At 41.7% G+C, this 14,954-nt stretch overlaps 1 protein-coding gene across 3 annotated transcripts in view; it reads left to right on the top strand.

Moving 5' to 3' along the window:
- Positions 1-14,954, top strand: part of Cul2 (cullin 2) — a 41,425-nt gene that overhangs the window by 24,950 nt on the left and 1,521 nt on the right. For all 3 annotated transcript variants that reach the window (NM_001399213.1, XM_087591136.1, XM_087591137.1), the window contains 13 exon segments: positions 451-547; positions 639-749; positions 2,648-2,810; positions 4,529-4,653; positions 5,564-5,671; positions 6,647-6,706; positions 7,341-7,556; positions 7,857-8,009; positions 8,263-8,340; positions 11,175-11,241; positions 12,586-12,788; positions 13,171-13,272; positions 14,116-14,232. In NM_001399213.1, coding sequence (NP_001386142.1) covers positions 451-547; positions 639-749; positions 2,648-2,810; positions 4,529-4,653; positions 5,564-5,671; positions 6,647-6,706; positions 7,341-7,556; positions 7,857-8,009; positions 8,263-8,340; positions 11,175-11,241; positions 12,586-12,788; positions 13,171-13,272; positions 14,116-14,232 — 1,600 coding nt within the window.

The raw sequence follows: 14,954 nt of genomic DNA, 5'->3' as shown, positions 1-14,954 counted from the left end.
TGAGTACAGTGTGATGCGACCATGCCCACGTGCCATGGTGTTTAGAGCTGAATGAAGAGCCACCTCCGTGGTGGTCACAGCACTTCATTCCCTTCCGCCTGCGCTTGCTGAGATGATTTCTAATGTGCGTCAGCTCTCATAGCGATGCTAATGAGAGACTGCTTCATCGTCCACTCTTTTTGGTGGGGAGGTGTTCAGGACAGGGTTTCTCTGTATAGCCCTGGCTGTCCTGGAACTAGCTCTGTAGACCAGGCTAGCCTTGAACTCACAGAGATCCCTCTGCCTCTGCCTCCCAAGTGCTGGGACTAAAGGCATGTGTCATCATACCTGGTTCATGCTTGCATGTTTGACCTTGTACTTCTAGTTAGATTAGTTAGCAGTGGTTAGTAATGGCGGACTTGAGTATATGTCTGAATGTTCAAACATATTTTGTGTTGTACTTTGTTTCAGTGATCGTGGTGGAGAAGACCCAAACCAGAAAGTAATCCATGGGGTTATTAACTCCTTTGTTCATGTTGAACAGTATAAGAAAAAATTCCCCTTAAAGGTAAAAAGCATGTGCCTCGCAAAGCATGATGAGACCTGTACTTTCTGAAATTGTTCCAGTTTTTACTAATACAGTTTTAATTGATTTTCAGTTTTATCAGGGAATATTTGTGTCTCCCTTTCTGACCGAAACGGGAGAATATTACAAGCAAGAAGCTTCAAATTTATTACAAGAATCAAATTGTTCACAGTATATGGAAAAGGTAAAAACACCTTTACCTGTTACATTTTACAGTATTTTATTTATAAGTGTCCATATTTAATATTGTTTTAGTGTCAAAGTTCGTTATGTTGTTTCTTCTAGGAAAATGCTATTTTAGTTAGATTTTTAAAATTAATATAATATAGGGCAGGTAGATGGCTCTGTGACTAAGAGCACCCACACCTCTTATAGAGGACCTGAGTTTAGTTCCCAGTATAACTACTTTTATTGGGAGGTCCAGAGGACCTGATACTCTTCTCTGGACTCCATGGGCATCTGTACTCTTATGCACATACCCACACATAAATACATACATACACCTTTAAAAAATAGTCTTTATATAGTTAATATAAAATGACTATTGTACTGCTGTTCAGGTGTGATGATCAGAAAACAACTTGTGGGTTGGATTCAATCTTTCCATCATGGGAGTTCTGAGAATTAAACTCAGGTCCTAGGCTTGTCTATAAATGCCTTGACTCAGTTATGAAGCATGGGTTCAATCCCCAGCCCTGCATAAGCTGGCATGACGGTGAATGCCTATTCCCAGTTCACAGAGGAACTCCGAAGTCCTCAGCTATTTAAGGAAGTTCAGGTGAGCCATGGATACATACCACCCTGTTTCTAATATAAATAAATACAATAAAAATAACAAAGGGAAAGAAAAAGTGAAGGACAAATGAATGAATCTGAGTCATGGTTAACTCTTAGTCTGCTGAGTGTTAAAACGTTGTGTCAGACCACCAGATGGAATTGTAAACCTTATTAATTAATGTTCTCAAGAGTGATAAAGAGCCATTATAAGGAAACATGAGAATTGTTACTAGATGTTGTAAGTTTTCATTTCTTGATGTTTTGAGACTGAGTCTTGCTTTATAGCTTAGACTGGCCCCTGAGTCATTGCAGTCCTATGGCTTTCACCTCTGAGGCCTGAGATTACAAAGACACTGTGTCTGACTTAACCAGTTTAGATTTGCGGGGTTAAGGTTCAAACATTTTGTTATTAGATGATTTCTGTTTGTTGTTTTAACTGAGAAGATAGAATATTCTAAGAGGACCAGCAAAACAACACAGCGAGCACCTTTTAAAATCTAGAGACCTTTATCTTCCTGGCTGGGTAGTGATGATACATGTATTTAATCCCAGCATTTGGGAGCCAAGGCAGGCACCTCTCTGTGAAAATCTAGAGACCTTTATCTTTTTCTAACTACCCATAACTTTTGGATTTCAATAGAATAGAGGTATGGGTAGTTCTTCCTTTAGTCTTGAGCCTTATTGCCTGTTGTAATGAGATATTCACCAATGATTTCCCTTCTTATTTGCAGACTGACCAACCAGCAATCTTTAAAAGGTCACACATAACTTCTGTGCTTCATATCAGAGTGGTTTCCTAGTCCACACAATTGTGCTTATGTATGTCTTGCTAGCATAGTCTTTCAAGGCTACAATTCTGTAATTTTGTTGTGTTAAAAAATTTGTCAGATTATTTGCTTCCCATCTTCACTAACTTTTTATTGACCTGTATTTTATTCAGATTTGGTTCCTTTTCATGCAGGTCTTGGTTGACATATTTGGGTCAGTATAAAAGTCATTAATGTGACAGTTAAGGATTGTTCATGTAATTTGTCCCCATTTCATGTCCTGACTTTCACTCTGTACTCCTGTTTTGTGTTGGGTTCCCAACACTGCAGATGATTCACTGATGAGTGAAGGTTGTCAGAATGCAGTCGGGGCATGTAGGTGACAGTAGCTTACTTGGATCTGAAATTACTAATAAATTTTGAGTAGATATTGGTTGTGTAAAGCTTTTCCATAACCTTACCTGCACTAGAAGCATTAAGAGTTGGCTGATGTTAAACATTACATTGTAGTTCTGATTGTAAGGATGTATTTCTGTAGGTTCTAGGTAGATTAAAAGATGAAGAAATTAGATGTCGAAAATATTTGCATCCAAGTTCATATACGAAAGTGATTCACGAGTGTCAGCAGCGGATGGTGGCAGACCACTTGCAGTTCTTACACTCAGAGTGCCACAGCATTATTCGGCACGAGAGGAAGAACGGTAAGCATGCCCGGGGACTGAGTGCAAATCACATGGCAATCGGCTTTTCTGCTGTTTCTTCCTTACCTTAGATTTAAAGCATACTTTAATAGCCTCTAGTTAGTATCTTACATATTCCATTAGGACAATTGATTAATTGTTTAAACTGTACCTTGAAAATGCTTTTCTAAAGTATAAAATGATGAGTTAGGAAATGTGTTTATGCTTTTATATATCACGAGGGCTACTTTCCTTATATACAGTAGAAAATCAAATTGAGAAGAATAAACTAGCCTAACTCACTTTAAAGCAAGAGTGCACTGAGACACCAGCAATAAATGGTGAAAACATTGGTGCTTCATTGATGCCATTTGGTGTTTGTGTGTGACTTGCTGTGTAGTCAGAAAGAATATAAGACACATCAGGAAGTATGTAGGATACCAGGATCCTGTACCCTGGGATGACAGGATAAATTGATGAAGCCATTTTGCAAAGCTAACACTGAGTACTGAGCAATGTATATTTCATGGCCCAGCAAGTCTCCCAGGTATGGGACTCCTTCCCCTATGCATCCGCATACAAAAATATATAGCAGTTTTCATAGCAATGTCCCTTTAATGACTAGAAACAGTTACATGTCCAGTAGTGCTTATACTAGGAATTATTACAGAGGAATAGGCGTGAGTACATGAAAGCTAAATATAGCAGAGACGAGCCTTATGTTCCACAAAAACAACAAAAAAAAAAAACAAAAAAACAAAAAAAACAAAAAAAAACTGAGCCAAGGGAGAGAGTTGTGTAATTGTGTTCATAGTTCAAGCCAGAGGAGTTCAGCCTGTGGCTGCTTTACCTTACAGAGGAGCAGTAGTATTGGGAGATGGATGAAAGGCATTTCTAAGTATAGGTAATGTCTGCTATTTTAAGTCTGGGTGTGCATAAGGGGGTGTTTGTGTTCATCTGTAGTAATTCACCGAGCCGTGTGTAAGCTGTGTCCAGTTGTCTGCATGTGTATTACACCTCAGTGAGATCTTTGAGGTACACACAATACACAGTTCAGGGGCACGGGTGAGATACACACAGTACACAGTTCAGGGGCATGGGAGCTCCTTTTTTAAAAAAAAGATTTATTTATGTATTTTTAATTTTATTTGCTTTGGTGTTTTGGCTGCATGTATGTATGTGTGACTGTGTGGAGGTGCGAGTCACCATTCAGGTGCTGGGAATTGAACCGGGAGCCAGTGCTCCTCACCTCTGAGCCGTCTCTTCCCACCTTGCTGCTAGGTTCTCTGCTTAGAAGGATATGCCCACAAGATTGACACAATCTTTAATAGTTCTACTACAGCTATTTTTGCCCATACTACTAATTACAATATAATTTCCCATTAATTTTTAAGTAACTAATAAAGTTGTGAAGTATGTGGAGTTGCTTTGTGTACCAGTATAAAACACTTGGACGTTAAGGTACTCTGTAGTTTCCAGTAGCACACACATGGACAACAGAACTTGAGTGGGAAGAATGTGAGTATTTCTTGCGTTCCCCATTACCATTACATAGTAAGCGGCAACAACATATGCCTTCTTTTGGGGAAGACGGTACAGCAGCTGGGAAGTGAGTTTGTGTGTTTGGGTTCAAGTGGCAGATGGCTTTTATCCACATATTCCTTATAAGTTGCAAATTTTAAAGCATGTATTACACAGTAAGGTTGTTTGGGAAGTTAATAAACTCTTTTTCCCCTTAGACATGGCAAATATGTACGTCTTACTTCGTGCTGTGTCCAGTGGTTTACCTCATATGATTGAGGAGCTACAGAGACACATCCACGATGAGGGCCTTCGAGCGACCAGTAACCTTACTCAGGAACATGTGAGTGCCCAGGGGAGTTAGAAGGCTTCCTTTTAGCAGGATGGATGGATAGAGAGTTTGTGTGTTTTTAACCTTGATGGGCTATAAAAGCATTTTGTCGTGAAAAACGAAGACATCTAATATTTGAAATCTTGAATTTACTGAGCTCTTCCTGGGACTAAAACCATTGATCAGCTCCTTCCTCACAATATTGACTGACTGGTAGCCTTTGTTAACCTTCTGACAGGAAACTGTTTACAGTTTCTGTGTCGCTTTGTACATACATGGCAGACTTAAAACCTCCCCTGCCTCTATGCTTGCTATTCAAAATACCATAGTCACATACCCTCACCCTGCCTAACCTTCATTTATGTGAAGCTCCTTTGCTCCCCAGTGTCCGTGTATTGTTGCTGTTGATGCTGGCATGTTCATAGTTTATTGCTAGGTTTGCAGATTCCAAGTATTCAGTGATATTGAACAAACACTGAGCCTTATTTCAAGGTGGGGATGTGAAAATAGACATTTGCAGAACCCCTCAAATTCACTCATTTTCTTTCAGAGAGAATCTCAGACTAAGTATTGCTTCCCTCTAAGATGTGCACTCTTGCGGTTATTTCTGCCCAGCTAACTCCAGGGTCTCATTCTCAGGCATATGCTTTCTAGTCCTCTTTTCAGAATTCATTCTGGGATTTAGGGATTCCCCTGTGACCCTTAAGGCATGCTGGTCCATGTGTGCGTTTATGTGGCAGAGGACCTGTTCGGCCTGGTGTTGAATTAAAGGAAATCTTAAATTTTTAAGACCAATGTACCAGAGATGTCAAGTTGGGGGCACAGAGGAGTATAATTTGAGTGTGTAAGCATTTACTCTTTACCCAACTTTTGTTCTTGAAAATCTAAATGTGGGTTTATACTCTGTATTTTATGTTTTTAGATGCCAACACTATTTGTGGAATCAGTTTTGGAAGTGCACGGTAAATTCGTTCAACTTATCAACACTGTTTTGAATGGTGATCAGCATTTTATGAGTGCTTTAGATAAGGTAACTTAAACAAACACTCTGTGCATGTGACCCGTACATGTGCTTTTCTTTAGCCTGTGATATAGTTCTCAGTTGGGCATCTTTGTTACACATTCAAGTCTGCGATCCTTGAGACACCGAAATGTACATTAAATAGCCAGTTTAAATTTGAGAATCTAAGTTTTTAAAGTGGTAACAATGAACCCATAGAGTGTTTTATGTGAGTATTACTGAGTTATTAGTACCTGGTGTGCATAATCCTAATGTTCTTAGTACCGTTCCTTTGTTAGAGCCCCAGCAGTGGGGATTGTATTTCCCTATAACCTACACCACATTTAGACTGTATTTTCTTATAATCTATACCACATTTAGGCTGTATTCATTCTTTATTTGGAAGACACCAGGAATTTGTGTTGATATTTGACATAGGAGGATTCACTTTTGTAGTCAACTTTCTGCCAGCATGACAGAGCACTTAGCTAAGCAGAAGGAATTTTTTTTTAAACTCAGGGTTTCACAAGTTTCTGCCTAAATTGTTTGGGTTGCTTTGGGCTTCTCATAGTACATGAAGATGTTCACCTAATGGTGACCAACAAAAGCACAGAAAGAAGGAAAGGAAGCCCTCCCAGGGCACCACTTTCCCTTTTCATGCAGCCTTCAGAGTTGCTGGGCATAGCTCAACCTGCAGCACCCGTGCACAAACGAAGGTGTGACATCCGTGCTGGAAAGGGACAGGGTCATGGGGCTGGCTGTCCAGCTAGCGTACACCCTAGGTCCCACAACAGACTCTGAAACCCTTGAACAGTAGCTAAGGTAGACCTGGCCTTCATTTGTACACGAGTGTGTATACTCCTTTATGTGGACACTTACACATTACATACTGGACAGAGGAAGAGAAATAGCTAAACTGTGGTGTTAGATCCGACGGCTGATCCTCAGCCACCTGTGTGCTTTGCCTGCTTCTGGTAACTAACCCTGGGCTCTTCTCTTGTTTAGGCCCTTACGTCTGTTGTAAATTACAGAGAACCCAAGTCTGTTTGCAAAGCACCTGAACTGGTAAGTGGAGTTGCTTAAAGGTAACTGACTTTCATGCGCATGCGAAGTCAGTAAAGGGAAGTTACTAGAATGCCAAATTAATTTGCTTTGTGTATTCTTTTCAGAATATGAAATTTGTCTGCACACACACACACACACACACACACACACACACACGCATGCACGCACGTGTGTATGTGTATATATATATATACATATATGTGTGTGTGTATATGTATGTATGTATCTCCAAATTTATGTTCAGAATTAGACCATGTGCCCTTTTTTAGCCAAAGGAGAAAATATTTCATAAAGATGATGATCTTGTTAAAAAGGCATGTGTACTGTTCATTATAGCCACTAACTGCTGATTAGGCTTTTTTTTTCTTAGAACTAAGAAAAAGTGTTTTGTGTTTTTAAAACTTAGCTGATCATGCATGTTTTATATTCATAGTTTTCGAGTGTAACCTTAGGGTGTGACAGCTTACAGCAACTGTCACACTTTTGCCGTGCTTTTGTCCTGTTGCTGATGACTTCCCCGGCTTGTTTTCATGTTTATGCCCTTACATCTGTTCTAAGTGACATACTTAGGGTGCTTTGTGTAAGGGTCTGTCCGAAGGGGCCTTTCTAATTTTATTACCACTCTCTCTTTGAGCTTGCTAAGTACTGTGACAACTTGCTAAAGAAGTCAGCAAAGGGGATGACGGAGAATGAAGTAGAGGACAAGCTTACCAGCTTCATCACAGTTTTCAAGTACATCGATGACAAGGACGTCTTTCAGAAGTTCTATGCAAGAATGCTAGCAAAACGTCTAATTCACGGGCTGTCTATGTCTATGGATTCTGAAGAAGCCATGATCAATAAATTAAAGGTAACATAAATCTTTAGTGTCATAGAAATCATTGTACCGACAGCCAAATACGCTCACTATATGGAATGGCTGCATACCTCACAGTAGTGCGGTCTCTGTATACATAGAGCGGGGCTGCATACGTCGTCAGACATGAGCGCATTTGTGCACTGTGTGCAGTGTTAGTATGAGACTTACAATGATTTAGGATGATCTCAAAGTTCTGTATTAATAATAATAATTAACAAAAAAACCCCAAACAGTTCACCCCTGGCTGACCGTTTTCAGTTTACGTTATACGCTCTGCATCTTGTTTTCCAGCAAGCCTGTGGGTATGAGTTTACCAGCAAGCTGCATCGGATGTACACAGACATGAGTGTCAGCGCCGACCTCAACAACAAGTTCAACAATTTCATCAGAAACCAAGACACTGTGATCGATTTGGGGATTAGTTTCCAAATATATGTCCTTCAGGTATGACAGGACTTTCTTTTTCGATTTATGAACCATTTTGATAATGTGATATAAAAGGTTAGCAACTGATGCTTGCTCATGTTTGGTCAGCTGTTGAATTGAGGACCACACCTACAGACTTGGAATAAAATGGGTCCTGCTAGTGAGAGCCATAGCACTGTAGAATTCCAAAGAAGAACGGGTGTCCCAGCAGCTGACGCAGCTTTTGAGGTAGACATCTGTTGACCATTTTTATCTCACTGTTTCTTTCTAGGCTGGTGCGTGGCCTCTCACCCAGGCTCCGTCGTCCACATTTGCGATCCCCCAAGAGTTAGAGAAAAGTGTACAGATGGTAAGTGTGCAGGGAAGAGGACGGTAAACAAAGGCCTGGCAGTGACTCCTTGTGTATGTCTGTGTGTGGGTGGTGTGTGTATGTCTGTGTGTGGGTGGTGTGTGTATGTGTGTGGGTGGTGTGTATGTGTGTGGGTGGTGTGTGTATGTCTGTGTGTGTGGGTGGTGTGTGTATGTGTGTGGGTGGTGTGTGTATGTCTGTGTGTGGGTGGTGTGTGTATGTCTGTGTGTGTGGGTGGTGTGTGTATGTCTGTGTGTGGGTGGTGTGTGTATGTCCGTGTGTGGGTGGTGTGTGTATGTCCGTGTGTGGGTGGTGTGTGTATGTCCGTCTGTGGGTGGTGTGTGTATGTCCGTCTGTGGGTGGTGTGTGTATGTCCGTGTGTGGGTGGTGTGTGTATGTCCGTGTGTGGGTGGTGTGTGTATGTCTGTGTGTGGGTGGTGTGTGTATGTCCGTGTGTGGGTGGTGTGTGTATGTCTGTGTGTGTGGGTGGTGTGTGTATGTCCGTGTGTGGGTGGTGTGTGTATGTCCGTGTGTGGGTGGTGTGTGTATGTCCGTGTGTGGGTGGTGTGTGTATGTCCGTGTGTGGGTGGTGTGTGTATGTCCGTGTGTGGGTGGTGTGTGTATGTCCGTGTGTGGGTGGTGTGTGTATGTCTGTGTGTGTGGGTGGTGTGTGTATGTCTGTGTGTGTGGGTGGTGTGTGTATGTCTGTGTGTGTGGGTGGTGTGTGTATGTCTGTGTGTGTGGGTGGTGTGTGTATGTCTGTGTGTGGGTGGTGTGTGTATGTCTGTGTGTGGGAGGTGTGTGCATGTCTGTGTGCGTGTGGTGTGTGTATGTCTGTGTGTGGGAGGTGTGTATTTCAGCTTGGGGTCTATCTGTGATACATAGTAACCCTACAAGCTCTTACTAAGCACCTGTCCTGTATAAGGTCTGACATTTTAGGAGAGCTTGGGGATAACAAGGTGGATGGCTCAGTGGGTGACGGCACTTGCTTGGTGAAGCCTGACAGGCTGGAGTCACTCTTCACAGCCTACGTGGTTGATGGAGAAAACTAGCTCCCACGAGTTGTCCTCTCATACTCACATGTGGCCCTAGCATGAAGAACACACCACCATTCCAAATACATACCTACACAAGTAAATAAATAGAAGAAAGAGAAAGCTTCAAAATCATTTTCCTTTTCCAGTTGAACTTTGAGGCCATGTTTAGGCTTCATTTAGTCCTGGTAATATTTCAGTTTTCCTGTAATTGAGGTAAGTGTTCTGTATAAGCTGAGACACCAAAACATAATATGGAAGCTGCATGTGGGACAGAAATCCTAGAAGACTGACCTGCTAACAGGTTGCCTGTGGGTCCACATAGGCCCATAAATGAATAAATACATAAGTATGTTTTTAAATTAAAAATAAAATGAAATAGTAAAGTGTGAGCTGGGGCTGTAGCTCATGGGGCTTTGGGCTCCACGCCAGCACAAATGTGTCTTAGGACTGTTGTCTTTTATATATTCAGTCCAGGCAAAGAACTTTTTAAATTCCTAAGTTTTGATAAAATATTTTTGATATTTAAAATATTTTGATAAAAGGTTTTTTTTTTCAAGATTTATCATGTATACAGCAGTCTCCCTACATGTATGCCTGCAGACCAGAAGAGGGCACCAGATCTCATTATATATGGTTATGAGCCACCATATGGTTGCTGGGGACTGAATCTCAGAAGTCAGATGAGATTGTGGGATCCCCCGGATCTGGGGTTGTGAGCAATTTCCTGTGGGTTCTGGGAGCCGGAAAGTCATTTGCTGCTGGAGTGCGCTTCGTTAGCCACTGACTCTTCAGACTTAAACGTCAGCAAAAGGCAGTAGACAGAGACAGCTTGAACAGCTTCGTTCCTATGACTGCTGTATCATAGACCCCACTCTGTATTAACCACACACATACATGGGCCAGCCTGTCTTTTATTTGTTGAAACGTACGAGATGGTATATTTAGTCTTTAAACAATATATTAAAGTATAGTTGATATATTAACACAGATTAATATTGCTATATATTATTAATATATATTAATATTGATATTATTTCTGATTTTATAAAATTAGCACGTGTTGGTTTGGGAAATCTCGACAAGCTGTAAGAGTCGGGATAGGACTGAGGCTCGGGCTGAGGTAGGGTGAGGTGACTGCAGCTCAAACAAGAGGACTGTGAGGACCTGAGTTTAGATTCCAGCTCCCATGCTGTGCACAGAGAACAAGGACACTGGGGGATTCCTGGCTGGCGAGTGCAGCCCAGAGAGCAAGCTCTAGATTCAGCGAAGCCTGTCTGAAAGTGATATGGAAAATACTTGAGGTAGACACGCCCATGTTAACTTTACCTCTTACATACATACAAAAACTGGGATAAATAACACACTGACACGTCATAGCAGCTTAAATTGTAGAAGAGAAATGTTTCAGGGCCGAGTCTGCCCTGCGTGGGCATTCGGTTGCCTAAGTTACTCTGCCTGCCCCTTTTAGTGCTGTTTCTCAGCATAGCCTCAGACTCCCGGGTTAAGTGAGCTTGTGTCAGCTTTGCACGTCTCTGGGACTGGGTGCACACCACAACGCTTGGGTAGCGCACTCTGTGTGCAAGAACCACGCAGCAAGTTGCTGCAGCCTCAGCAGAGGCACCACAGTGATGGCAGCATACCCACATAGCCATGGGCTCGTCACGGTTTGCAGCGGGCGTTCTGGACAAGGTTTATCATTGGGTGGGTTATGATACCTTTGCCTTTATAGTATCGTGATAAAGAAGTTCCAGGGCCTTGACTTGACATCTAGCTTGACATCTCTCTCTCTCTCAACAGTTTGAATTGTTTTATAGCCAGCATTTCAGTGGAAGGAAACTGACATGGTTACATTATCTCTGTACAGGTAAAAACAATTACTTACTACTCATTTAATGATCTTTATTTATGTGATTCTGTTCCTTTAGAGTGTTAATTCCTGTGTTCTAATTCTAGTTTTTAATCTGCTTTCCTCTGCCTCCTTCTCTGGTATCATTAAGGAACTATCTAATGCTGCTGATGTTCATTGTAAGACATTCTTTGAGTTTTATAATGACAGTACATTTTTGCAGCCAGTCATTTTATAGATAGTAGAGCGTTTGTCTAGAAAAGCAGACTGATGGGTAAGATATTTTTGAGTATCTGTTCTCCAGAGTTTCCTTAGCCCTGTCACCGACTTCTATTTCAAATACTCTAAGAATGTCTTTCTTCTCGGTTCCCTGGAGATGGTCAGCCAAAGCAAAGGGCATATTCTTCTTAGGCTTCAGGAAGGGCTGTGGATCAGCACCCACGGGCCAGCTCACAGCCAGCTGTAACTCCACTTCCACGGGATCTGAAACCCTTCAGGCCACCACAGGAACCAGGCACCCTTGTCCTGCAGATATATATGCAAGCAAAACACCCCCACGCATAAAATTATAAACAACAAAAAAGAAATGATGTAAGGAAGTCTGTCCTGGTTCTTTGACCTTTATTAGGAGCCCTGCTTTTGCCTTTAAAAGGTTGATCTCAGAACCAGCACCATTTGCTTTTGTGTTACTAGCTTGCATCTTAGATTATGGCTTATTATTGTGCAAGCTTATTGAATAAATTGAGTCTTCTGATTTTCTTCCTAATGTGAAATATGTTGATCTTTATGTTTTCATCTTTAATTTCAAGTGTGTGCGCGAGTGTGTGTGTGTGTGTGTTTGTGAGTGTGTGTGTGTGTGTGTGTGTTTGTGAGTGTGTGTGTTTGTGAGTGTGTGTGTGTGTGTGTGTGTGTGTGTGTGTGTGTGTGTGTGTGTGTGTGGTGTTTCTGGCATGAAAACTAGGACTTGGTTCTCTTCTTCCACAATGTGGTTACCAGGGTTGAACTTAAACTATCTTATAAGACACAAAGTTAGAGAGGTAGTTCCCAGCTGTCTCTTCTGTTTCTTCCACTCAGTTCTGTTTCTGCTGCCTCTCCTTCCAACCAGTTCTGCTTCCGTTTTCCTGTTGGTAGTCATCTAAAGTCACTGCTTAAGTTCTGACAAAAGCTGCAGTAGGTCAACTGTTGCTATAATACATACTCACGACTTCAGCATTGACAGCCCATTGCTCTCTAGTCAAGAGCTTTGGATTACCTTTGCATTAACCTTCAGATGCCTGTTTTTTGTTTTTTCTTTTTTTAAGGAAAACAATCAGAATGTCAAATGGATGATCACTGTACTGTCAATTTTTGTTTTAATTGTAGGTGAAGTTAAAATGAACTATTTGGGGAAACCATATGTAGCTATGGTTACAACCTACCAAATGGCAGTTCTTCTTGCCTTTAACAACAGTGAAACTGTCAGCTACAAAGAGCTTCAAGACAGCACCCAGATGAATGAAAAGGAGCTAACTAAAACAATCAAATCATTACTTGATGTGAAAATGATTAACCATGATTCAGAAAAGGTAACCTTCCCAAGGACTTCAGCCCTTAGCAGATAGAGGATCTTGTGTGGGATATTGGTAGTTTTAAGGTTGTATGATATTCAGATGACTCTGTGAGTTAGCTTAGCGACTTTCCTAGGAGAAAAGGCCTTGACTTTTCCAACAATAAACAAAATGCTATTGGGGGTTAACTGGATCCATCAGAGCCTTGGAAGCAACAGTTATTTCTTCCAGGGTCAACTCTGGAAGTTGTAGTTAAGTTAGTATTGTGGTTACTGCAGCAGTGTCAGGCAGAAGATAATGTGTATAATGTCTGGGCCTTAAAATAGCTACTTCCTACATAGAAACTGAGTAACATTATGGTAAATGTGAAATCAGAAAAAAAAATTTGTTTTAAATATAGGAAGATATCGATGCAGAATCTTCATTTTCACTAAATATGAGCTTCAGCAGTAAGAGAACAAAATTTAAGATTACTACATCAATGCAGAAGGATACACCACAAGTAAGTACTGGCTTGAATGTCATCTCTCCTAGAAATATCTAGGCGCAGTGCATTGAGTGAGTCTACTTTATACCAAGATGTTGTGCACTGAGTGCTAACCACTGCACCTTGCTACAGCTCCATCTGAAAGCATCTTGGCCCAGAGGCTCACTCTTAAAATACTGTCCTGTGCAACTTAAGTCCTTTTTACTGCCTAGCTGTATTGCATTATAGCTTAGTATAAACTCCAGCGTGACCGATCGTTGTCCTCACAAATCTATAACCACTGGAGGTGTTAGAGGATGGTTGTGGTATTGGCACAGCCCTAATACATGTTTTATTGTTGCTGCTTTTCCTTTGTGCCGAGCAGTGTATATGTTTGATAGTCAAAGGTCAATTTTGGGTATGGTTTCTTGAAGCTACTCTCCCTCTATTCCTCCCCCTTCCCTCCCTTTTTATTTTGAGGTAGCATTTTTTTGTCATTGGCTTACAATAGGCAGAGTAGTCTATGCTAAGTGACCTACAGCAGCACTAGCACACATGACAGTGTGCCTGGCTGTTTCCCACAGGTCTACCATGCTTATTTAGCACAGAAAGCACTTCACCAGCTAGACTAACTCCCTAGCCCCAAGTATGTAAGTTGTTTTTAAGACTTCTTTTGTTTTTCGTTGCCTGCAAGTTGGTATGTGCACATTACTCATACCTGAGGCAGGAGTCCAGAGGGGAAGGGGGGCTTGTCCACAGTGGAAGGCTGGAGACCAAGCCTGGTCTTTTGTGAAAGCGGCAGGCGCTCTCGGCTGTTGAACCGTCAATGACAGTGTCCTGTTTGTGGGGGACCCCCCACCCCTGTTTTCATAAAAACAGGAACTGGAACAGACTAGAAGTGCTGTAGATGAGGACCGGAAAATGTATCTTCAAGCTGCTATTGTCCGCATCATGAAAGCACGGAAAGTGCTTCGGCACAACGCCCTCATTCAGGAGGTAAAAGGGAAGACTCTGGGCTTTGGGGCTGGACCTTGTTAATGTAAGGCAGGACTAATGTTGGCCAAATTGCATGAAGAAATGTTCAGGATTTTAGTTTAGAGCCGGCTTTACTATGTTTGAGCTGGAGATCCTAGACTCCCAAGGTGTTAAACAGCCTCTCCATGTGGAGCAGGAGCCCTTCAGTGAGTGCTCCTTCGTGCCATTTATGCACAAGCACTCGTGTGGGACGGACATCCTAGGGTTGCTCAGCAGTGCAGAGCTCAATGTGCACTGAGAAAAAGGTTCGTGGAATTAAGAATTAGAATCAAAGCAGTGTTCGCGCTAAGTAGATGAGGAGCGTGTCACTGTGTGGGTAGATGGCATTGTTGGTAATTTCCTATGTGTAAGCTTTACTGTTCTGCCATATCTTAATCCACACTTTATTTCCTCTCCAATGCAAGCAGTAGGTGTTTTTGTTTTGTTTTGTTTTGTTTTGTTTTGTTTTGTTTTTTACTGTGACACAAACTTCACTGCTGTCATAGAGGGACTGATAGGTGTCACACGGTGATGTGTTGTGTTACCTGCTCCACGGGGTTTGTCTATTACTGAACCCCGTTCACCATTCATATACCCTTTTCCCTTAGATAGGTCTATTGAAACCGAAATGTGAGGCTCCTTACAACTAATTGGAAAGGGATGCTTTTGCTGATTAACTTGAATAGTTTGGCTCCCCGTCTGTC

This window comes from Rattus norvegicus, chromosome 17 (genome assembly GCF_021556685.1).
Source record: "Rattus norvegicus strain SHRSP/BbbUtx chromosome 17, alternate assembly SHRSP_T2T, whole genome shotgun sequence".
Lineage (NCBI taxonomy): Eukaryota > Metazoa > Chordata > Mammalia > Rodentia > Muridae > Rattus > Rattus norvegicus.
The sequence above is the reverse complement of the archived record's forward strand: the minus strand, read 5'-3'. Positions and strand labels throughout refer to the sequence as shown.